Source organism: Lactuca sativa, chromosome 4 (assembly GCF_002870075.4).
Source record: "Lactuca sativa cultivar Salinas chromosome 4, Lsat_Salinas_v11, whole genome shotgun sequence".
Taxonomy (NCBI): Eukaryota; Viridiplantae; Streptophyta; class Magnoliopsida; order Asterales; family Asteraceae; genus Lactuca; species Lactuca sativa.
Window position 1 is genome coordinate 330,771,185 of NC_056626.2, and position 26,616 is coordinate 330,797,800.

The 26,616-nt window shown below is 38.0% G+C and overlaps 1 protein-coding gene across 1 annotated transcript; it reads left to right on the forward strand.

The window, feature by feature from the left end:
- Window positions 1-24,378: 24,378 nt before the first annotated feature.
- LOC111901841 (allene oxide cyclase, chloroplastic) lies at window positions 24,379-25,784 on the forward strand. Its single transcript, XM_023897700.3, has 3 exons — window positions 24,379-24,825; window positions 24,907-25,028; window positions 25,147-25,784. The coding sequence occupies exons 1-3, from the start codon at window positions 24,504-24,506 to the stop codon at window positions 25,549-25,551; spliced, it is 849 nt and encodes a 282-aa protein (XP_023753468.1). The 5' UTR covers window positions 24,379-24,503; the 3' UTR covers window positions 25,552-25,784.
- Window positions 25,785-26,616: the final 832 nt, after the last annotated feature.

Consider the following 26,616-nt stretch of genomic DNA (forward strand, 5'->3'; position numbering starts at 1 on the left):
TGTTGGAACTATCCAGTCAACTTAACGAACTGCTCACCAAGGGCTTCATTAGACCAAGCTTCTCACCCTGGGGAGCTTCGGTCTTGTTCATAAAGAAGAAAGACGGATCGTGCCGTATGTGCATCGACTACAGAGAACTAAACAAGCTTACCGTTAAGAATCGTTACCCTCTGCCTCGCATAGACGATTTGTTCGACCAACTGCAAGGAGCGAATTACTTTTCAAAGATAGATCTGAGATCCGGGTATCACCATTTACGAGTGCTCGGGGAGGGTGTTCCGAAGATAGCCTTCCGAACCCTTTACGGACACTACAAGTTTGTAGTGATGCCATTCGGATTGACTAATACGCTCGCAGTATTCATGGACTTAATGAATAGGGTATTCCGTCCTTACTTGGATCAGTTTGTTATTATCTTCATTGATGACATACTTATCTACTCTCGTAGTAAGGAAGAGCATAGTAAGCATCTATGTCAGATCTTGGAAACATTACGATCCGAGAAGCTCTACGCGAAGTTCTCTAAATGCGAGTTTTGGATTCAAAGAGTCGAATTCGTGGGTCACGTCGTTAGTGAAGACAGAATTCACATGGACCCTTCCAAAATCAAAGCCATTGAGAACTGGTCAGCACCGAAGACACCTACAGAAATTCGTCAATTTCTAGGCCTCGTTGGCTACTATCGCAGATTCATACAGAACTTCTTACAGATTGCGAAACCTCTTACGACTTTGACCCAGAAGGGTGTGGCCTTTGACTGGGAAGAGAAGTAAGAGAAAGCATTCCAAACGCTGAAACGAGCCTTATGCACCGCACCGCTACTATCCCTCCCAGAAGGAATAAAGGACTTCATGGTTTATTGTGATGCACCCAACCAAGGGCTTGGTTGTGTTCTGATGCAACGGGGTAAGGTCATCGCCTATGCCTCAAGACAGTTGAAGACACACGAGGTAAACTACACCACACACGATCTTGAGTTAGGAGCAGTTGTCTTTTCTCTGAAGATCTGGAGCCACTACCTGTATGGTACAAAAAGCACTATCTTTACAGACCACAAGAGCCTACAACATATATTCGACCAGAAGGAGCTCAATATGAGACAACTACGGTGGGTCGAGCTACTCAGTGATTACGAATGCGAAATTCGTTATCATCCCGGCAAGGCCAACATAGTAGCTGACGCCCTGAGTTGGAAAGAATACTCTGGTCGTAGAGTCAAATCATTGACTATGACTATCTATTCACACTTGTCCACACAAATTAAGGAGGCTCAGCTTGAAGCTTTGAAACCTGAAAAAATGGTGAGTGAATCCCTGAGAGGGATGGATAAGAACTTGGAAGTAAAGGGTGGCGGAGCCTTATATTTCATGGATCGGATCTGGACACCAAAACACGGTGGTTTCAGAGACTTGGTCATGACCGAAGCACACAACACTCGATATTCCGTCCACCCAGGTTCAGATAAGATGTATCTGGATCTTAAAAAGCTATACTGGTGGCCTAACATGAAAGTAGAGATTGCTACCTTCGTGAGTAAATGCCTTACTTACGCAAAGATTAAGGTCGAGTACCAGAAACCATCATGTTTGCTCCAAAAACCAGAGATACCTGAATAGAAGTGGGAACGGATCACGATGGACTTCATAACCAAGTTGCCCAAGACTACGGGTGGTCTCGATACCATTTGGGTAATCGTAGACATGTTAACCAAGTCCGCACACTTCCTGCCTATCAAAGAAACTGACAAGATGGAGAAACTCACTAGAACATACATTAAATAGATAGTACGATTGCACGGTGTTTCCATATCCATTATCTCTGATAGAGATAGTAGATTCACTTTGAGGTTCTGGCAGTCGCTCCAAAGTTCCCTAGGAACTAGGCTGGACATGAGTACAGCCTACCATCCTCAAACCGATGGACAAAGTGAGTGGACTATTCGAACTCTGGAAGACATGTTGTGAGCCTGTATGATAGACTTTTGAAAGACATGGGATACTCACTTAGCCCTTGTCGAGTTCTCCTACAATAATAGTTATCACACGAGCATAAAGGTTGATCCCTTTGAAGCCCTCTATGGCCAAAAGTGCAGATCCCCTCTGTGTTGGGCTGAGGTGGGTGACACCCAATTAGCTAAAGGACGTGTTCATGAAAGCACTCTCACAGGTCCGGATATCATTCGGGAAACGACAGAGAAGATCGCTCAAATCCGTGAACGATTGAAAGCCTCTAGAGACCGACAGAAAAGCTACACAGACAAGCAAAGGAAACCTTTGGAATTCCAGGTGGGAGACCGCGTTCTTTTGAAAGTATCACCCTAGAAGGGCTTGATACGCTTCGGAAAGCATGGAAAGCTAAATCCAAGATACATAGGGCCTTTTGAGAATCTCGCAGGAATTGGCCCTATATCTTACAAACTCAATCTACCTTGCGAACTCAGTAACATACATTCTACTTTCCACGTCTCGAACTTGAAAAAGTGTATGTCTGACGAGACTCTTGTTATCCCACTCGACGAGATCGAGATCAACGAGAGTCCCAACTTCATGGAAGAACCTGTAGAGATCATGGACTGAGAGGTCAAGCGAACGAAGCAAAGTCGTATCCTGATAGTGAAGGTTCGTTGGAATGCTAAGCGAGGACCTGAATTCACTTGGGAGGGCAACGATCAAATGAAATTGAAATATCCTCATCTTTTTACTTAGTTATTTGTAACTACTTATTTGCTTAAACTCTAATTTCGGGACAAAATTCTCTTTAACGGGGGGATGGTGTGACAACCCGAAATTTCTATCTTGTACAACCATTTAATTTAGTAAAAGTCAGACTTGTTTCTGCTAACTTTTAGCACTGTTTAGAGTCTATTTGAGCATTCTAAGCCTAGTACATCAAAGGATCAAGTGTTAGAATGGGTCAACTAAAGTTCCAAACCATCAAGCAAGCCAAAAACCCTCAAATGAGGAGTTTACAGCCAGGACCCATGAGTTTACAGGCGTAAACTTATGGTGGTCGTAAACTCTAGCCTATACGTATGAAGCTTCGGCCATTTTCTTCACTTTTTCCATTTCCAAGGCTTGGAACTTGAAAACTCTCTCAAGTATCATAGGATTTTGCTTCAAAACCCTCAAAATGTAAGTGATTCCTTCCATCTATGTGTTAATGCATCCCTTATTCTTGAATCACCTTTAAATTCATCCATGAATTCCATCTTTTGGGTCTAGATATTCAAGATCCTCAAGAACATCAAGAACTTCAAGAACACATTAGTTCTTTGGGTCAAAAACTACTCTTTCAAGCTTCTACATTATAAGTATCCTCTATTATACTTACTACCTTGTAAAGACCCTTGAATTACTCCTTGAAATCAAGCATTTCCCAAGAACATGAGGTGTTTACGGCCAAGAGCATCTCCCTTGGCCGTAAACCCTAATTAGTGGTGCATATGGACCATAACTTCCTCCCAATGCTTGGATAAGAAACCAGAACACTTCCTTATGATTGTAAGACCTTTAAACCACACATAGTCACTTTTCATCATGAGTTTACGGCCGTAAACTCATGTGGCCGTGAACTCCCTTGGTCATGCCATTTGGGTCGTAAACTCCTTAGTGTGGCCATACACCCTTAGTACGCAATCATATGTGATTCATACCCTTCAATCTAAGTGTTTTATATGTCATAGGAAGTCTTTCCTTGCATAATTAGTTGTTTAAACACTAATTGTATACATATATGTATCATTATATGATAAATAGGATCCGTGTGAGTGCTCAAGTCTTCACTTGGCACTTAGCGTCCTATACCACTCGTTCATCCAAACCACTCACTACAGGTGAGTTCATACCCCTTAATCTACCTTTTAAATGATTTTAAATGCTTTTATGGGGGGAATACAAGTTGAAACATTATAGTTATTATATCAACCACATGTGATTAATAACTATTAAAAAATGGATTTACTATACTTTTAACTGTTTTATCAAACAAACTACTTCAAATGTTTATCAAACTCTTTTACATGCTAAACTCTTTATCAAACTTGTTCTTATATGCCAAACCTTTTATTTTAACTCTTTTAAACTTATATATTGTCAAAACCATGTCTAATTCATATATAGTTATATAAGTAAGGTTGGAAGGACTTAGGACTGATAACTCACTTTATTTCCTGTTCCTTGTTTGGTTGTGGACTTAGAGTACCCTATTGTTTGTTCGAGTTTCGTTTGATCCTTAGTTAAATATTATGTATATATGTATAGACATAAAAGCTTTTATCTCAGTTCAAACACACTCAGTCGTACAAACAACTCTACTAGTAAACTATAATATGTATAGTTTTGGAAGTCACTAACTCACTATTTCTAGTACAACGAAACATACAAGATTCAGTTCATTCATAAGTCAATACAAACTTACTATGATAAGAAACTAAGACAATATACTATAATGAGAAACTAAGAGAACATACAATACACTACACTATACAAGAGAACATATTGTGATGAGAAACAAAGAGAACATACTACATACTAGACAGAGAGAACATACACTACACTAGTACATACTATACATATACAAAAATACTATAACATAAATGTGAGCCACTACTTCGAGGCATGGCATCACTGCTATGGCTCGTTTTGTAACCAGAGTCTCCTAGAGGGAGAGCGTGAATTAGTGTATAGATCTATACGGGACTGGCCGTCCTACACCTTGCTGCTAGCTACAGTGGGACCTGCAGGTCTACGGGTGACGAATGTCATACCATTTCGACGTCTTCGAGCGTCGTGCTTTACTAGTCGATCAAGTATGGTTACAATTATATCACATTATACCTTAATTAACAATTGGTTTAAGGTAGTTAGTACAGCAGTAGTTATAATCCACAACACTACAGTACTTTATTATTTTCCCATTGCATTCACATTGTGATCTTCTCACATAAACGGTAATGTAAAAACTATATTTTTTTAATGATAGTCACACTTGGGAAAATACACACTTTTACAAGAAACAAACATACAGAACATTTGATGCCTTGGTAAAAGGCTATGTTAGTAGAAAATGTAGGATTTTCTAGGAGATACAAACATTTGCTATAAACTTGTACAAACTTATACATCAAACACTTACAAACATTTTCATACAAGCAATGACACTAAAATACTTATGAACTCACCAGCTTTAAAGTTGATAAACTCTTTCAAAATAACTTGTATTCTCAGGTCATCAGTAGACAAGTACCGATGCTAGGTTTTGAGAAGATGGAGCTCGTTCAAGACTCATCTCTTATTTTGGATTCATATTTTTGGTGTCTTATAATTATACAAAACACACTTGTATTAAATTATATTATTAATGTAATGGATGATGTTGTTGCTTGTTTACTATTATGCATTGTTTTGATACTATACATGACGTCCTCCGCCCCCGAACGTTTCCGTCATTCAGGTTTTGGGGTGTGACAAAATTTATAAGGGATGAATAAAATGAATGTTAAAAGTTTCATGTCCTTATACATATAGGCAATATCTTAAAAGGGATCAAGAAGCAAGATTCTTTTAGAGAATTCTTGGCATTGTCATACGGCATCATTATGAGTTAGCCTCAAAAGTACATAGCTCGTAGGCTTGAGCTAGATGAAATGATTTATATTCTATTTGCTTGGCAAAATGAATTCATCATTTATACCATATTATGCATTGGACATGGTATTTGAACATGTTGTACGCATGTCATAGGATACTAATTGAATACATGGTTAAGTCATTGGATGACTAAGAGAGCATTATAAGAGTACTTTAGAAGAACTATGAGAATGTATATGAGACAATCAGTTTAGAAAGGATCTTTATGGAAAGAGCTACACAAGATGATAATTTCTAAAAAGATATAAATATTTATGAATTATAATTGGATTTTAACTTCATTATGGAATGAAGGGTAAGTCTTGTTGGAATGAGGTCCAAGAAAAACATAATGACACAATCTACTACAAATTACGAATACACTAGTTTAGAAGTTGAGTTCAAATATGATTGGATGAATTGGATCATTGAAAAACTATGTTGATTTCTACCATTCAAGGATCACATAGAAATCTTTGTGACTTAGAGAGTATACTTAATCAAGCTAAGAGACTCTATGTCATGAAAGAACACCAATCATATTTTCCAAGATATTTAACTATACTGATAGTAAAGTTAAGTATGGAGATGATAGTATTCACAAAATTCCCACAAATTAAATTTTGTCATATCCATTGATCAGGTCATTCTTTTGAGCTAAGTATGAATGATCACACTTCAGCTATAAGACATTATTATTCTAGAAATTGGTTTTAATTTGGATTTAGTATTTGGATATTGGAACATTATAACAACAACTATTAGATAATGTTATGATATATTGGGATATAATCATCACATTAATACTTGTTGTGTTCTATATTAACATGTTTAATCCATGAATAATGTTATTACTCTAAAAGTTCATAGTCGGTTATAATTGTGGGAGCAATTATGAAGTAAGACTAATATGAATTGGATTGGTTGACTCTCACTAGATGAAACTAGGTAATTGGTTATAACCAAGTTTCATATATACTTGTCAGAGAACTAGTATTGAACTGAACTGCATCAAGATCATTTCATGGATTGCTATCATGAATGATACTTGATTAAAAGGTACTATCATTGTATGTTTAACACCTGAGACACATAGTGGGACTTAAGTGTAGGGAGTACTATGCTTTGATATGGTCAAATGTTGTTCCTTAACCGGGCAGTTATAAAAGCCATTTTTAGGTATGGTGTGAACTATTCAAGAGGCTTATGCAGTCAAGATTGGATGTGTTACTCTTATGTGTTGAGAGTTATACATCTAAGGTGCCTTAACAAAATTTGAACGACTAATGAGATTAATCGTGATCTGTATCTCATGTTCAACATGATTTCTATAGCAAAGGGATAACTGATAAACTTACCTTATACACCAATTGTAGCTTTGAGCTTTTTGGGAATAGGGCGTTGATAGAATGGCACAAAGTCGTATGTTGTTGGGGGCAGTGAAATGTTGCTAGATGTTCACCACTATCTATATCAATCTAATATGAGTCTTGCGCAAGTGGGAGATTTAAAGGTCTAGTATGCTCAAGAATCATATTAAAGTGATATTGCTAATTAACATATGATACTAATGGATCACACTAACAACAACTTGATATAATTGATTATTTATTAGGAATTGATTTTAATAAATATTCAATAAACTCTTATAATTAAATTGGAAATTATTTATTTCTAGGAAATAATAATTTCCATTAGTAAGTAACATTATATATAATTCATATGGTATGAATTAATAAGTCAATCACAACATTTTGGACTAGATAAATTCTTTTGTCTTTTACCAAAAAGTTAAAGTTTATATTTTGTAAAATTGGTTTTTAAAATATAAAGCTTTTATATTCTTCCTTTTATTATTATTATTTTTATAAAATAAGAGTCAAAAGACAAGAGTATGGCTTTCATGTTTGTTTAATCAAAAGTAATAAGAAGCATGGGAGACATGTAAGGGGCATGCTTGTCTAAAGTGGAAGGATCTAATGGTTAAAGACTTCATTTTAAGACAATATAAATATGAGGCTTCCACTCTTGAATTGGGTGCTTCATTCTTGCTTACCGAAATTGTAACCTCCTTATAGGAGGTTACTCTCTCTCTCTCTCTCTCTCTCTCTCTCTCTCTCTCTCTCTCTCTTCTTGAAGACTACTTGCATTTTCATGCCCTCTTTAAGCTTATATTGGTTATGAACTTAAAGCTTAAGGGTTTAAGAGTTTATGGACTAGCATCTACATCAAGTTGAGTCATTGTTGGTGTCTCAAAGGTTCCACATTTTTCATCAACTTCCAAGCCTCCCAAGAGGACCCAAAGAACAAAAAGGTTGTTATTTCTTCATTCTTTCTATGGTTGGTATTTTTATCTTTCTATAAATTGCAAGGAAATCCTTGGTGGGTATAAAATGTTATGTTATGTTCAAAATTTTAAGTCTTCTGTTGCCATATTATTCTAGTTTATGAAACTATTTTTTAACTAAAACCAAACAATAATTTTGACGGGTAATCTAGTTCAAAAGTTGAAAAGGTCAACTCATTTTTTAAAAACAAAATTTAGAATTTAAGATTTAGATTTATTGAAATTTTTCTTGGGAATCGAAATTTTTAGCATTCTTTATGGTATTTGTTTGAGCCAATGAAAGTATACATTGGAACCACATGAGTATGAATTACTAGGATGTATACTTGTGAATACACCTTGAGATTTGTCAACTGTATTTAGTAGTAAGGGTGTTGATGAAAAGAAAGAATTATTGGTAAAGTTTATTGGATACCATTAGTTGGTAGTTAAGTTGATTTATCTTACCAACACGCGACCGGATATTTCATTTGCAATTCTAAACTTGAGACAGTTTATGCACTCTCTTAGAAAATCACATTTGAAACTTGATATTAGAGTTCTTAGATATCTAAAACATAATCTAGGTAAAGGTGTTACAGTTAGAAAGTTAAATAATTTGAATTTAATTTCTCATGTTGATGTTGACTGGGGAAGACGTTTAAGTACACATAGATCTATTACAAGTTTTTGTGTATTTCTAAGAGAATCCGTAATCTCTTGGAAAAGAAAAAAACAAGCAATAGTGTCTCGTTCTTCCAATGAAGCAGAATATATGGAATTGGCATTAGTTACATGTGATACGGGTCATAAAACTTTTAAGAGATTTGGGTATTAAAATTCAGCTTCTAATTGATATTTGGCGTGATAATAATTCAACAACTCAAATAAGTCTGAATCATATTTTTCATGAAAGAACCAAACACGTCGAAATTTGTCACACCCCTGAAACGTAAGAAAAATGACAGAAACGTCTGAGGGTGGATGACGTCATATGTAGTATCACAACAATTGCATCATACTAATCAAAGTAAACACAACCATTACATTCATATGAATATTTACATTTGTTTAAAGAACATATTTTGTATACATTAGTATATAACAAAAGTAAAAGACGTGACTCCAAGATGCTCCATCTTCTCCAATAGCTGACATGGGTACCTGTCTATTATTGTCCTGAGAATACAAGCGGTTTTGAAAACATATCAACATAAAGTTGGTGAGTTCATAAGCATGTTTTTGTAATGAAAACTAGTCACTGAATTTGTATAAATGTTAAATTTTCATTGTATGTAAAGTATCGTTTGTATCGAAACCATGGCTACCACCAATATGTAAAGTATGTTCTGTTTGTCTAGGAAAATCCCATATTTTCCTTGGTATACATGTTTTTTTTGCTTTAATGGTTCTGAAACTGTAAGGCATAAGTATCACACTTATGTTATTAAAGCAATTGTTCATGAGTATATTATTACGTAAATATGTCGTATGTTTGGCGAGTTTTATGACCATACTTAAACTTCATACGATGTGAAACAGACATCGATATCCTTTATGACATTTGTCACCCGTAGATCTGTCGGTCCGACTGTAGCTAGTAGCCAGGTGCGGGATAGTTAGTCCCGTATAGACCTATACACAAAAGCCACGCTTTTCCTCCAGGAAATATTGGTTCATAAGGGTAGTCCTCCACTTAGTTAATGTTGTAAGTGCCCAAGGATGTGTCTCCCAATTAAGTTAACGACTTTGCGTGTAATAATATGTAAGCGTACTGTTCTTTTGTATGTAAATCGGAGGTATGTTTTGTAGAGTAAAAATAATTATTTACTTTTGTACTCTCGTAGTAATGTATGTTATAAACTAAATATGTCATAGTTTATATATTCAACCGTATAAGTAAGTTGCATTTGTAACACTGGTAATAAAATCCCCAAACTATACCCTTTATAGTTTGACTGAAAAGTTATGTTCGTTAAATGTTCGGAAAACTATGCAATTAAATTTAGAAAACATCCCTTATGCTCCGCATACTACAAAAGCGGTTTAATTATCTAGATGCTTATAAAAATCATTGATTTGTACAATTTGCATAAGTTTGACTTGTTGAAAACTTTGTGTTTGGCTTGTATTCCCTCCCCCACCCCCTGAAAATGTTTAAAAACCATAAAAGCGTAGGGGTATGAACTCACAGTTTGACATAGTGTTCGAGTGTAAATCAATAAGAGTTGTTGAGTGTCAAATGGAGCCTCGGACACAAACGGATCCTATTTAACATACAGGAGTACATATATGTAATAGGTGAGGGCATAAAACTATTTGTTATGGAAGGAAACCACCTTAGGGAATAGGAAAAACTTGAAACTAAGTGTTAGAATCACATGTGATTGAAGAGGGGAAGTTTGCGGCCGTAAACAGGGGTGTACGGTCGTGGGTTTGCGGCCCACTAAGGTTTTCGGCCCAAATGTTGGTGGTCTATGGGTTCACGGCCCCATGGATTTACGGCTCAATGGGTATACGTCCCATGAGTTTGCAGCCGTAAACACTCAATGAAAGGTGTGATTTGCGGTGTTTCAAGGTCCTTTCTAGCCTCCCAGAAGTGTTCTAAGTCCCATGCATAGCAAAAAGGAGTGTTTAAGGTCAATATTTGACCAAATACTAGGGTTTACCGTCCATGAGGGGTGTACGGCCGTGCACATGAGTTTACGGCCGTAAACCCTCCGTGTTCATGTCTTTTAGGTCGATTTCCAGGTGAAATCCAAGGTTTTCTTGCAGATATCAAGCATGGGAAGTAGTTACTTACTATAAGGAAGCTTGGAATGAGATTTTTAGCAACCAAGAACTAGTGTCTGTTCTTGGTGTTCTTGGTGAGAGAGAAATCTAGCAAATGCTGAAAATTATGAAATGAAACATGGATTCATTACTAGATAAGGGATTGAAACACAATCAAAGTGAAGAATCACTTACATTCTTAAGGATTCTTGAGCCAAAAATCAATGGATGTAGAGAAAGAGTAGAGAGAGAAAGCTTAGGAAGTGTGTAAAGTGGTAAATGAAGGTCTAGCATCCCTTTTATAGGGGTGAGTTTTCGATCAAGGGGTGGGGTGGGGGTGTACGGCCGTAAACTCGAGTTTGCGGCCGTACACTCCTCTCGAAGGGGTGTTTGGCCCGGATGTGATTCTTTGACTTAGAAAACGCGTTCTTGGACCCAAAACTTGATTGTACTGAGCTTAGTATATTTAATTAGACCCAAAATAATGCTTACAAGAGCATAAATAAATTCCGAGTTGATTTATTTTTTTAACGGTTCGAACAGAAGAAATTTCGGGTTGTCACATCATCCCCCCGTTAGAGGGAATTTCGTCCCGAAATTCGAACATAGAATACAAATCATGGATTTGGAAAGAGATGTGGATATTTCTGTTTCATTTGATCTTCGCGCTCCTAAGTGAATTCAGGTCCCCGTTTGGTATTCCAGCGAACCTTCACTATCGGGATGCGACTTTGTTTCATTCACTTGATCTCTCGGTCCATGATTTCGACTCATTCTTCTACGAAGTTAAGGTTTTTGTTGATTTCAATCTCATAGAGAGGGATCATAAGGGTCTCGTCGTATAGACACTTTTTAATATTTGAGACATAGAAGACGGGATGGATGTTGTTAAGCTCTTGTGGTAAGCAAAGTTTGTACGCCACAGGACCAATTCTAGCAAGGATTTTGAATGGTCCTATGTATCTCATATTCAGCTTTCCACGCTTTCCAAAGCGTACCATGCCATTTCAGTGTGAGACCTTTAGCAGAACATGGTCTCCAACCTGGAACTCCAAAGGTTTTCGTCGTTTATCGGCGTAGCTCTTTTGTCTGTCTCGTGAGGCTTTCAGTCGTTCTCGGATTTGAATGATTTTTTCTATAGTTTCGTGGATGATTTATGGACTAGTGAGAGTGCTGTCAGGGACTTGCCCCTTGGCTAGCTGCATGTCGCCCACTTCAGCCCAGCACAGAGGGGATCTGCACTTACGGCCAGAAAGGGCTTCGAAAGGCGTAGCCTTGATGCTGGTATGGTAACTGTTGTTGTAGGAGAACTCGGCCAAGGGAAAATAGGTGTCCCATGACTTACCAAAATCTATGACGCATGCTCTTAGGATTTCTTCTAACGTCTAAATGGTCCTCTCACTCTGTCCATCTGTCTGAGGATGGTAAGTTGTGCTCATATCCAGCTTAATTCCAAGAGCCTTCTGCAATGACTGCCAAAATCTCGAGGTAAACCTGCTATCTCGATCGGAGATAATGGAAACTGGCACACCATGCAGATGAAATATCTCTTGGATATAAATCCGAGTAAGTCTTTCCATCTTGAACGTTTCTTTGATTGGTAGGAAGTGAGCGGATTTTGTCAATCGGTCGACTATTACCCATATGATGTCGTACCCACTCGGAGATTTGGGTAATTTCGTGATAAAATCCATAGAAATTTTCTCCCACTTCCACTCAGGTATCTCCGGTTGCTGGAGTAGACCCTAGGGCTTCTGATATTCAACCTTCACCTTGGAACAAGTCAAACACTTGCCCACGAAGGTAGAAATCTCTGCCTTCATGTTTGCACCAATACAACTTCTTGAGATCGAGGTACATCTTATCCAAACCTGGATGAACGGAGTATATATTCTTGTGAGCTTCGTTCATGACAACCTCCCTGTATCCTCCGAACTTTGGGGTCCAAATCCACTACATGAAATAGTACACTCCATCTCCCTTGATCTCTAGGTTCTTTTCCATTCCTCTCAAGGATTCACCCGACATGTTCTCTGATTTTAAGGCTTCCAGCTGAGCCTCTCTAATTTGTGTGGATAAGTAGGAATGGATGGTCATGGTTAGTGCTTTAACTTTCCGACCTGAGCATTCCTTTCGGCTAAGGGCATCTGCCACCACATTGGCCTTGCTGGGATGGTAGCAAATTTCGCACTCATAATCACTGAGTAATTCTACCCATCACCATTGTCTCATGTTCAGCTCCTTCTAGTTGAAGATGTGCTGCAGGCTTTTATGGTCAGTGAAGATGGTGCACTTAGTTCCGTAGAGATAATGTCTCCATGTTTTTAATGTGAAGACCACTGCTCCCAACTCTAAATCGTGATTTGTATAGTTGACTTTGTGTGCTTTCAGTTGTCTTGAGGCATAGGCGATAACCTTTCCTCGCTGCATGAGCACACAGCCTAAGCCCTGAATGGATGCATCGCAGTAGACAACGAAGTCCTCCGTTCCTTCGGGCAGAGACAGGATAGGTGCACTGCATAAGGCCCGCTTTAACGTTTAGAATGTAATCTCTTGATTTTCACTCCAACAAAAGGGTACACCTTTCTAAGTAAGAGTGGTTAAGGGTTTGGCAATTTTGGAGAAATTTTGGATAAACCTGCGATAATAGCCAGCGAGGCCCAAGAATTGACGGAATTATGTGGGTGTCTTCGGTGTTGACCAGTTTTCTATCGCTTTGATTTTGTAGGGGTCCACGTGTATGCCTTCCTCGCTTACCACGTGACCTAGGAAGGTTACTTTTCGAATCCAAAATTCTCACTTGGAGAATTTCGGGTACATCTTTTCCGTCCTTAGAGTTTCCAGCACTAATCTCAAATGTTGCGTGTGATCTTCTTCGCTTTTGGAATAGAATAGTATATCGTCGATGAACACGATAACAAACTTGTCCAGGAAAGGACGGCACACTCGGTTCATTAGGTCCATGAATATCGTCGGTGCGTTGATTAGACCGAAGGGCATTACTGCGAACTCGTAGTGACCATATCGAGTCTGAAATGATGTCTTAGGAACATCACCCTCGTGGACTAGCAGCTGATGGTACCCTGATCTTAGGTCTATTTTGGAGAAGTATCTGGCTCCTTGAAGTTGGTCGAAGAGGTCGTCGATTCGGGGAAGAGGATATCGGTTTTTGACAGTGAGCTTGTTCAGTTTGCAGTAGTCAATGCACATCCGAAAGGATCCATCCTTCTTTTTCACGAATAAAGTCGGGGCTCCCCAGGGTGAGGAATTCGGTCTGATGAATCCTTTGTTGAGGAGTTCATTGAGCTGGCTGGATAACTCTTACATTTCTGTTGGCGCTATACGATATGGGGATTTAGCTACGGGGGTATCTCCAAGGATTAGGTCGATTTGGAACTCGACTTGGCATTTGGGAGGAATTCCTGGAAGCTCTTCAGGAAAGACATCAGGAAAATTACAGACTTTGGGGATGCTCTCAAGGTCTTTAACTTCCTGTTTCTTATTAACGACATGGGCTAGGAATGCATGACTCTCCTTTCGCAAGAATTTTTGGGCTTTGATGCACGAAATGATATGAAGGTTCGAGCTGAGTTTATCACCATATATCATGAGGGTTTCACCAGAGGAAATATTGAGACGAATCGCTTTTTCGTAACAAAGGATAGCAGCAAGATTGAGGCTCAACCAATCCATGTCGATGATGACATCGAAGCTTTTTATGGAAACTGGCTTAAGGTCGATCGGAAAGGAATGATTGTTTAGGATAAGGGTACAACCTACGAATTAGTGCTCTCTTTCTCACCATTATCCATCTCAACGGTAAATGTTTCGGTTAAGAGTTGAGGTTTATGTTTGAGAAGATGCTTGAATGCATGACTAACAAAACTTCTCTCCGCACTACAATCGAAAAGAATGCACGCATAAGAGTCGTCAAGGAGGAATGTACCCGAAACAACGGTAGGGTCAACAACTGCCTCCTCTTGCCCCATGGTTAGTACTCTTCCTGTGTTGCCAGTTGTGGTCGCTTTGGGGTAATTTCTCTTATAATGTCCGACTTCACCACATCCATAACAGGCTTGACCAACACCTGCTCCAGATGCCTGATTGGTTGGTTGGACTGGTTCCTTACAAATGTGAGTTGTGTGCCCCTTTTTGCAACAACTTTTGCAGAGCATTTCATGGCATGGGTCTAGATTATGATGATAGTTGCACTTGTCACACCGAGGAAGGGTACCAGCATATCTACTGGTAGGTGCTTGAATGTCAGGAGCAGCGGCAGGAGTAGTAGCAGCGTGAACTGCCACCATTTGTTGTTTCTTTGAGGGCTCCTGCGAAGGCTGGCCCTTCCGCTGCTTCCAGAATTTTATTTTCTGACCACTCACCTTCGTTGGTTCGGGAGCGGCTGTCACTTTATCAAGATCAACTCTGTGATCTATCAACATCTGCGCCAAGCACTTGACGCTGTCGAAAGTGGTTGGCCTAGCGGCCAAGACATTTCCTTGCGTTGAGGGCGTCAATCTCCAAATGTATCTTTCGATTTTCTTGCTTTCCGGGGTGACCATTCCCGGACAGAGGAGAGCCAGATCACAGAATCTAGCCGTGTAGGAGGCAATGTCGGAACCCTTCATCTTCAAGTTCCATAATTCGTGCTCCAGTTTTTGCATCTCGCCCCTTGGGTAGTATTCAGCAAGCATGAGTTCTTTCAAGCTCTCCCAACCCATAGGATTTGCAACTGGAAGGGTTAGGGATTTGACCCAACCATTCCACCTGGTCAGTGCTCTGTTGGTGAAAGTGCAAGCGGCGAATTTCACCTTGTTGGCTTCAGAACAGGAACAAATTTCGAAGATGGACTCGATCTTTTCGAACCATCGAGTTAGGGCAATAACACCTCCATTCTCGTCGAAGGATGTGGGTTTTGCATTCATGAAGTCTTTATAGGAGCACTCCTTCTGGTGTCCTTGGCTTCCATCAAGATTGAGGGGTTGGGCACCACTACCCGATCCGCTAGAGCCACCAGAATTTATCTGTGACATTGCGGCAGCCACAACAGCCGTGACTGCTTCCTGGAACATAGCAGGATCGAATTGAGGAGGTGGTGCTGGATATGTTGGGGTATTGTTGTTCTTTTTGTTGGGTCTTTTCTTCGGAGGCATCTCGCTCTAAAAATAATCAGGAAGAAGAGGATGGTAAGTCCTCTAGATTCGAATCAAGAGATATGAAGCGAGATATATCTCAGACTGATAGATAGAGTGTTCTACTAAGCGATAAACAAGAAAGAGTTACTAATGTAAGAAAACTATCGCTAAAAGGAATGAGTAGCAACACTTGGAAATGAAGTTTTGTAATGAGTTCGACTCTAGATAAAATAATCCTATAGTATTTTTGAGTTATATGGTTTGTTATATTGATATCTCGATGTATGGATACTAGGTAAGTTTTAGGCCTGCTGCAACACCACAGTCACTCCCAAGCACATGTTGGTCATGTCTCGAATAAATATAGTTGATCAGGCTATATTGACCCTAAACATGATTACATAACTGCTCAGGTTTAACCGCAGTGTCCAACATCCAAATACTTTTGTTTTGTTCTACTTATGATATTGTTTCTGGTATATAGGTATACTTGTACACTTCTTATAAATTACTTATATTTTAAAAGTATACTTTTAGTTTTGATCACTTCAGCCCCTTAGAGTGTATAGTTGTATACCATGTAAGGTTCGGTATACTTAGTTCACTATAAACAATAGTTCTGATACCAATCTGTCACACTCCCGAACCGTAAGAAAAACGGTGGAAATGTCCGAGGGTGGATGACGTCATATGAAGTATCACAACAATTGCATTATAGTAATCAAATTAAACACAACCATTACATTGCATATGAATATTTACATTTGTCACCCGTAGACCTGTCGGTCTGACTGTAGCTAACAACCAAGTGCGGGATAGTTAGTCCAGTATAGATCTATACACAAAAGTCACACTTTCCCTCCATGAAATTCTGGTTCATAAGGGTAGTCCTCCACTTAGTTAATGTTGTAAGCGCCCAAGGATGTGTGTCCCGACTTTACGTGTAATAATATGTAAGCGTACTATTCTTTCGTATGTAAATCTGAGGTATGTTTTGTAGAGTAAAAATAATTATACAAAATAATTATTTACTGTTGTACTCTCGTAGTAACATATGTTATAAACTAAATTTGTCATAGTTTATATATTCAACCGTGTAAGTAAGTTGCATTTGTAAGACTAGTAATAAAATCCCCGAACTATACCATTTATAGTTTGACTGAAAAGTTATGTTCGTTAAATGTTCGGAAAAACTATGCAATTAAATTTAGAAAACGTCCCTTATGCTTCGCATACTACAAAACGGGTTTAATTATCTAAATTGTGACAATAGTCAATTTCAGGTCAAGTCAAAGTCGAACAAAGTCAACGAGTCAAACTGGTCAACTAAATTAAACCTTGTATATTAGGGTTCGTGTTATGTAATTACTGTATAACTCACTATTTTAATGAGAAAACATCACTCAAAAAATTCATGTGTTTAATTTTCCTTAGCCTTAGTGCTAAACAATGAACAAAAACGATAAAACAATGTTGCATACTCATCGGGAGTGTGTAAGATCCTAAAACCTGGCTTAATGGGGTTTACGGACCTTGCGTTGTGGAGCCAAACACTCACAAATGTCACACACGAAACCTCTCTCAATCATTTTCACTCTATCTCTTTTTATCTAAAATCTCGCTCCAAGTATGTGAAACCTCTCCCAAATCTCTCTCCGTATGTGAAATCTCTCCAAGAATGTCAAATCTCTCCCAAATCTCTCCAAGAATGTCAAATCTCTCCCAAATCTCTCCAAGTATGTAAAATCTCTCCCAAATCTCTCTCCGTATGTGAAATCTCTCCAAGAATGTCAAATCTCTCCCAAATCTCTCCAAGAATGTCAAATCTCTCCAAGTATGTGAAATGTCTCCCAAATCTCTCTCCGTATGTGAAATCTCTCCAAGAATGTCAAATCTCTCACAAATCTCTCCACGTATGTCAAATCTCTCCCAAATCTCTCTTTGTATGAGAAATCTCTCCAAGAATGTGAAATCTCTCCCAAATCTCTCTCAAAAGTTCCTTAAACTTTTTGTAGTCTTTCGGGCCATCCCGACCCTTAACCGGGTCAAAAACCGCTTAAAACGAGGTAAAAACGGATAAAAAGACTTAAGGACCCGAAACCCCTCTTAAGGAGCCGAACCCTCTTAAGGACCTGAAACCCCTCTTAGGAAGCGAACTTGTCAGAAGCGAAGGCATCAGAAGCGAACCCTCTCGGACCGAGCCTCGCATGATGAACCGAACCTCGCACAGGGAACCGAAGGTACCTTCGGTCCATTTCGCCTCCTACCCTTTCGCTCCATTTCACTTTCGGCCCAGCAACAGAAGGGATCGAACCTCGGCCTAGGACCGAGAGGTCTCGTAGGAGGCTCATTTTCACTCGGTTTTCGACTAGTTTTGCGTTTTAGGCCCGTTTTTAATTGTTTTAACGCGAGATTTTCACCCAAAACTTTATTTTAACAATTAAAAGCCCATAAATCATTAATTCCCACGTTTTTAATATAAATATTATCCAAGAAATGAGTGGGTGAAGTACAAAGGTTGAGTGAGGACTTTGCCTTACCTTATGACACAAGCAACCATCCCCACACCCACTCTATGACCAGCCACACCTCCCCACCTTACCTAGGTCACTTCAATGTCCTTTCCACTCATTTACCAGCCCTCCCCGCATCCATAAGGCTGGAACATCCATCCTCTCTCCTAACTTCTCTCATTTTCTCTCATTCTTCCATCAAGATCAAACTTCATTTTTTCTCACTTTCTCTCTCTAAAATTCGGGATTCAAGGCCATTCTCCAAGCTTTTCTTCTACCTTTGGTAAGTATTAACATCCTCCATGAGATTATGACACTTCATTCTACTCCAATCATCGATTGCTTACACAAACTCCATCACTTTAATGTTAGATTCTCAAAAATCTTCAAGGCATCTTCAAGTGTTCTTGAGTTGAACACTTCCATTCTTCAACAATCATCTACTGAAATCACTCAAGGTGAGTTCATACCCCTACATTTTCATGTTTTCTCAAATTTTTAGGGAGGGGGGGGGGGGTACAAGTTAAAACACCAAGAACATAACTAAACTTTTCTAACAGCTTTCATCAGAAAAGTTGGACTCCATTCACGGACTGTTTTGGACAACTTAAACATTTTAGTTTTCAAAATTGTTTTCGGTGCAAGTAGTTCCAGTTCTTAGATTTAAAATGAGTACTTGCACATCTCCACACGATTTTTCTACAATTTATGGTGATTTTTGCAAAACAGCCTATCATTTCAAGAACAAATTTGGACCAGTCTGTAAATATGGACATTTTAACACATGTTAAAGACTTCCATAAATCATGATAAAAATTATGAGTAAACTAGAAAAATTTTAGGAACTCTCAGAATTTACGGATTCAGTTTTCAACTCCGTATGATTTTTCCATGATTTTTCTAAAACAGCGCAGAAAGGTTAAAAACTAGTTAACAGCTTATAACTTTCATAACACTTTGTATTATGTTGAGCAAAGTGTATAACAATAAGTTCTAAATATTGAATGTGTTTCCTTGTTAGTTTATCATCATAAACTGAAACTTAGCCATTCATGATAAGATTATTCATTCTTTTAGAATACATATATTAAGCTATAATAAGCATAGTTTATGGATTCAAAACACTAATGTGTTTTCATAAAAGAGCTCCTATACATTACAAACATTTTGGATAAACTATAATAGGTATAGTTTATGTATCATTTACTTTTCCAACTTATTTATCAAAGGTTTTCAGTTTAGTTCATGTAAATCTGTTAATGAATAAATTTGTGAGTCATTCGCTTCGGGTTACTTCCAAAGTAACCAAGTCAAAAAGTCCTATAAATTGTAACCAGAGTCTCTTGTAGGGAGAACGTGATAGTTGTGTATAGATCTATATTGGGTTTGACAAACCCACACCTGAGCTGCTTGCAACAGCTAGACCGACAGGTCTGTGGTGACAAGTGTCATTTAACGGCGACGCCTGAAGAACGTCGTATTACGAGGCCGTCTATGTCAAGTATGGTTATGATAGCTCACATGTGGTATTAACAAATCATAAGATTTACGGGTTCTAACTTTAAATTAGCGAGTTATGTCGATTTAGCTCACAGAAATTACTTTAAGTATGGAAAAATACTTGTACGCTTTCATATAAAAAAAGGGTTTTATGCCGATTTAAAACCACGGTTATATCATTAAGTATGGAAAATACTTGTTCATTCTTGGTTCTGGGATTTAGGACCACATAACTTTTTAAACGAAAATATTGGATTTTTCTTGGTGACACACAACACATTACAAAGAACGGTTTCCAAACTCTTTATCTCAAAAACTTATGAACTCACCAACCTTTGTGTTGACACTTTTCAAACAACTTGTATTCTCAGGAAATCACTAAACAGGAAATCAAGTGCATTTTGAGGATGGGACGTTAAGACGTCAAACATTTCATGTTTTGTCAACATATTGTAATTGATTTTGAAACATGTAATTCCTACAATGATGTAACTCTTTCAATTATATATATGTTGATTGTGTTTACTTTCATCACTATTGCCATTGTTGTTATGATACTATACATGAAGTCCTCCACCCCCGGACGTTTCCGCCATCCTTGGTTTGGGGGTGTGACATAAATGCTTATAAAAATCATTGATTTGTATAATTTGCATAAGTTTGACTTGTTGAAAACTTTGTGTTTGGCTTGTATTCCCACCCCCCCCCCCCTGAAAACATTTAAAAATCATAAAAGCGTAGGGGTATGAACTCACAGTTTGACATGGTGTTCGAGTGTAAATCAATAAGAGTTGTTGAGTGTCAAATGGAGCCTTAGACACAAACGGGTCATGTTTAACATATAGAAGCACATATATGTATTAGGTGAGGGCATAACACTATTTTTTATGGAAGGAAACCACCTTAGGGAGTAGGAAACACTTGAAACTAAGTGTTAGAATCACATGTGATTGAAGAGGGGAAGTTTGCGGCCGTAAACAGGGGTGTATGGTCGCGGGTTTGCGGCCCAATGAGGTTTTCAGCCCAAGAGTTTGTGGCCCAAATGTTTGCAGTCCATGGGTTTATGGCCCAATGGGTATACGACCCATGAGTTTGCAGTCGTAAACACTCAATGAAAGGTGCGATTTGCGGTGTTTCAAGGTCCTTTCTAGCCTCCCGGAAGTGTTCTAAGTCCCATGCATAGCTAAAAGGAGTGTTTAAGGTCAATATTTGACCAAATACTAGGGTTTACCGTTCGTGAGGGGTGTACGGCCGTACACATGAGTTTACGGCCGTAAACCCTCCTTGTTCATGTCTTTTGGGCCGTTTTTCAGGTGAAATCCAAGGTTTTCTAGCAGATATCAAGCATGGGAAGTAGTTACTTACTATTAGGAAGCTTGGAATGAGATTTTTAGCAACCAAGAACTAGTGTGCATTCTTGGTGTTCTTGGTGAGAGAGAAAATCTAGAAAATGATGAAAATTATGAAATGAAACATGGATTCATTACTAGATAAGGGATTGAAACACAATCAAAGTGAAGAATCACTTACATTCTTGAGGATTCTTGAGCCAAAAATCAATGGATGTAAAGAGAGAGTAGAGAGAGAGAAAGTTTAGGAAGTGTGTAAAGTGGTAAATGAAGGTCTAGCATCCCTTTTATAGGGGTGAGTTTTCGGTCAAGGGGTGGGGTGGGGGTGTATGGCCGTAAACTCGAGTTTGCGGCCGTACACTCCTCTCGAAGGGATGTTTGGCTCGGATACGATGCTTTGACTTAGAAAACACGTTCTTGGACCCAAAACTTCATTGTACTGAGCTTAGTATATTTAACTAGACCCAAAATAATGCTAACAATAGCAGAAATAAATTCTGAATTAATTTATTTTTTTAACGGGTCGAACAGAAGAAATTTCGGGTTGTCACAAAATTGATATTCACTTGGTTAGGGAAAAAGTTTTGGATGATATTGTTAAGGTAAATAAAACTGCATCGAAAGAACAGGTTGCAAATGTATTTACAAAGTCCTTAATTGAGCTACAATATGCTTACTTGTCTCGAAAGTTGAAAATGTTAGATCCATTTCAAAATTGAGACTGTAGGGTAATATTAAAACTAATGATTCAAAGTTAAGCATTCTCAACTGTAATTGTACTTTAAATGTTTTTTTTATATAGTGTGTATATCTAATGTTGTTCCCTATACTATGTTTCAATGGTTACTAACATGTTAGGGGTCAAGTTATCTTAATGGACTAAATAGAAGTTGCTTGTTGGGCTAAAGATGAAGTGGACTTTACAATAGGATCTATCTTGAATTAATTTTGGAAGATGATGACTAAAGTTGAAAAATACTTAATCTAATGGTTTTTGGCTCGTATATGCTAAAGATGAACAAATGAACATGCTTGTTGATTAACGTGAATGATGCAATAGGTATTACACGTTGAATTTAATGTTCACGTAGCTGGAGTGTTGTTCATTCTTCACACAACACATTTGCTTTTATTCTCTCTCAACACGCATTAGGGTTTTTCGGTTCATAGAGTTATTTGTTTTTTATGTTTTTTATGTTACTTTGTGTATTGTATAATCGTTAGGTTGTTCTTTGTAATATTGTTCTTTTCTTAGTAGTGTTTTGTTTGATCATAAACTTGATTTCATTTTATTTTTGGTTCAACTCTTATTTTTTATAAAATATTGTTTTAATAAGTAAATCTTCAAGTTGTTTTTGTTAAAGTAAATTAGACGAATGGTCCCTGTGGTTTGGGGTAGTCTGCGCGTTTGGTCCCTAACTTTTTTTAGCTCGGACCAGTCCCTATAGTTTTATTTCGCATTTAGTCTATTTCATACCTAAAATGACTACTATACCCTTAGTTGTTTCTTTTTTGAAATAATAATTTTTTAATAATAGTTTATAATATTATTTAATATAGTGGCCCCACCCATAATCTTCATTGTCTCTTTTCTCCTCTCGTGCTCACCTTCTTCCCACATGAATGATTATTATCACCTTCATCACCATTAAAATTCTCAATCATTTTCTACCGTAATCGTCGAGAAAATATCTCCTCTCATCGCCGATAAATAATCGCAACATCCATGGTTCAGACCCTAAACCCGAATCATGGTTCCAACCACCAACCCTCCCTACACCTTATTCCACCATCACACCCTTATTCCACAATCGATGCAGTCATGCATTAGGTTCTCACCGGAAGTTTAGCATTTCAGGTCATGGGGAAGCCTGATTGAATGTTTAACTATGTTTATATTTATTTTTTCAGTCGATCTGCATCTTGGGTTTATTTTGGTTTTTTTGCTTTTGGGATTGTAATTGAGTTTTTTTTAATAGAGGTGTGATTTAAGTTTCATGGTTGATCAGGTTTTGAACATGTTTTTTGCATATAAGATTGTAACTAGGTTACAATACTTTGATTTGTGTTCATCTGGTTTAAGATTATGGATAAGTAGGTTTGATTTTTTTTTTGGTGATTTCGTTCAAGACATCATTAATGTATTTTTTTTTTACAGACAAGAACATGAGGAGTATTCTATCCACCATAGAAGCTAAAGTGCTCATGAATGCATATTCCATTCCCACCTATCCATGAAGATGGAGTGGTGGTTGCCAGAGATTTTTTGAAGTATTCGGAAAAGCATACGAGATAGAAGAAGAAGGGTGATGGGAAAGCAAGGAGGAAGAGATGGTGGGAGTGGGCCCTAAATGTTTTATAATAATATAAACTAGTTTATAACCCGTGGTAACCATGATTACAAAATTAATTAAACATTCATAATAAAATTTAATAATTATTAATCAATTATTTTAAATTAATAATTTTAAATAAATTATTAATTATTAATTAAGAGATATATCAAATTTTTTAATGTTATTATAACTTCAAAATTAACATATAATTAGAAAATGTAAATTTGAATTTTGAGGTGAGTTGCATAATATATCTACATAACAAATGACATAATATTAATGAGGGTGTTGTATGAGAATGACACTTAGCAAATAGAGGTTAAAACTATTCTTTTATTAGAATAGAGATTATATACCAAAAAATCAGAAAAAAAAAAAATTAGTGATTTTATGTTTCATAGAGACTAAACACAAAACAAAACCAATCCGTACGTTCTATTCACATAATTTACTCCTTTTGTTATTTTAATAGGTTGGGAGGAAGCCGACGGTACCAAACAGAAAGATACGAAGAAGGGTTAACTAGGTCGTATAGGGCAGGAAAATGGGACCGAACCATTTTATTTATATTTTTTAATAGATTAGCATTACAAAGATAAAATAAAATTAATAAATACAAATTAATCTTTTTACATCCATTAGATACAAAAACAAAAACAAATCCAAACCACCAAACCGTCCAAGTGAAAAAAAAAAACCCGACTATATGGTCAAATGTAAACTCATAGAACGAGTAGGCTGGTCAAAAATCACGTGGGTCACATTTCCGTGTTGTTACGTTGGATTCAAGAATGAAAGAACATTAAAAAGACCAAGAAAGAGAGAATTCAGCTTTTGAAAACTCCATGTTTTTCTGACCAATCCCATGCTCCCACCGTCCACCTACTCTTCCACCTTCACCCCACAAACACTCTCAATACTATATATAATCACACACATATACACATGATTCTAACATCCATAACACTTTCACTCGCCATTAAACCTCCAAATCCCATCCACTACCTTCATCAGAAACACGATCTTTCCACTCTAATGGCTGCTACTTCAGCTTCTTTGCAATCAATCCCTTCGTCTCTCAAGTTACTACGCACCACCGGCGTAACCACCGCCGCTGCTCCTAACCTCCTGTCGTTCAAGAACTCCACAAACTCGGTTTTCTCTCATAAACTGATTGCCACACACACACCCACAGCGAATGCCTCCGGCAGCCGGAGATGGTTTGGTGTGAAAAGTCAAAGCAACCCATCGGATTCTTCAAGACCCAGTAAGTAAATTAAAGTTTTGACCTTTTCATGAAAAGATTTGGAAAGTGTTTATGGGTTTGATTCTTTTGTGTGATTTGCAGCGAAAGTGCAAGAACTGTCTGTGTATGAGATCAACGAGAGAGATCGTGGGAGTCCTGCGTATCTCCGATTGGGTCAAAAGCCTGTGAATTCCCTCGGTGATCTTGTTCCCTTTACCAATAAGGTAATTTATGTTCTTTAGATCTCTGAACTTTCTTGTGTTTACAAGTTAACTACGAAAAAGGAAAAAAAAGGATCTGATCGATGTTCAAAAACTGACGGCGATTTGGTTTCTGATGCAGGTTTACAGTGCGGATCTTCAGACCAGATTGGGGATCACCGCCGGAATATGTATTCTGATCAAGAACATGCCGGAGAAGAAAGGTGACAGGTACGAGGCTATTTACAGCTTTCACTTGGGAGATTACGGACAGATCGCGGTCCAGGGTGCGTACCTAACGACGGAGGACACTTACCTTACTGTTACCGGAGGCACCGGGATCTTCGCCGGAGCTTACGGACAAGTCAAACTTCAGCAGCTAGTGTTCCCTTTCAAGCTATTCTACACTTTTTACTTGCAGGGTTTGTCTGGTGATCTTCCATCGGAGTTGCTAGTCACCCCTGTTCCTCCTTCACCGGCGGTGGAGGCGTCACCGGCGGCGAAAGCAGCGGAGCCTGGGGCCACAAGCACTAACTACACCGATTAAAGTAATGATGGTGATAGGTACTACTGAGAGGTACCTTAGCTTTGTTGTAGTTAGAAGAGTTTTTTAGTGAGTTGGAGACAGTGTATGTGAGTTGTTCTTTCAGCTTTATGATTTGTACTTTTGAGGGGTAAAAATAAAAATTCAGGCATTGTGATTCGAGAGTGTGTCTTTCATGGGATGAGATTTGGCGTAAGGTGATTAATAATCGAAATATTTGTTGGATTGATAGTTTCCATTTATGTCGCACACTTTCTGAAAATAGCAACTTGAGTTACTAGGTGGTGAGCATGCTGTATACTACATATTACTGGCAATAATTATTTTACTTCTGTAAAAATAATTGCATCATGTGGAATTTCAGAACTTAGATGATTGAGTGATTTATAATTTTAGCACAATATTTAACAGGAAGGTATCTATCCTTGATGCAGTCATTACAAATGAGATTTTCAGGATCGTAGTTGTTGATGTTGATGTCATAGTTGTTGTGTTATAGTCAAGTCAATGTTACTATGGTGCAAGCATATTCAATTGAATTTGTGGATAATCAAGTTGCTAATTGGATATTGATTTGCCCATGAGCAATCCGGCGTAGTTTTCTATCTTTTGGCTGCTTTAAATTATTAAGTCTTCCATGTATATGTGGGTTTATGTTAAATCCACGTGATGTTCGTGGAAGATTCTTGTTTATCATTAATAAATTAGGGTTGGTATTGTTTTCAAGTTGCTTTTAAGCTAGGATTTGAATATTTGTAAAGTAAGATGGAGAAGTGGAAAGTTAACTTCACTTTAATGTATTAAGAAGTCCCATATGGTTTTGGTTTCACGGTTGTAAAGAGGGATGAGACTGGAACTCGGAAAGTTGGTCTGGAGCCGTTTGTAACCGGTATATGTTTAACAAGTCCGGATATCGGATATTATGATTAGCCTAAATCGGGTGTCGGGTATAATGGGTCTAGGTCCATCGAGTATAAGGAACCAGACCTGAAAGTTTAAAGGTCTCAAATCGAAAAACAAGCCATGATCTTGCCTCTTCGACTCTTTGTACATGGACTGATCTTGCCT

Excerpts from the sequence above, each read along its gene's own strand:
- LOC111901841 (XM_023897700.3), top strand. The coding sequence starts at position 24,504 with ATGATTCTAACATCCATAACACTTTCACTCGCCATTAAACCTCCAAAT. Across the intron at positions 24,826-24,906 it reads ATCGGATTCTTCAAGACCCA|CGAAAGTGCAAGAACTGTCT; the intron begins GTAAGTAAATTA and ends TGTGATTTGCAG. Across the intron at positions 25,029-25,146 it reads TTGTTCCCTTTACCAATAAG|GTTTACAGTGCGGATCTTCA; the intron begins GTAATTTATGTT and ends TTTCTGATGCAG.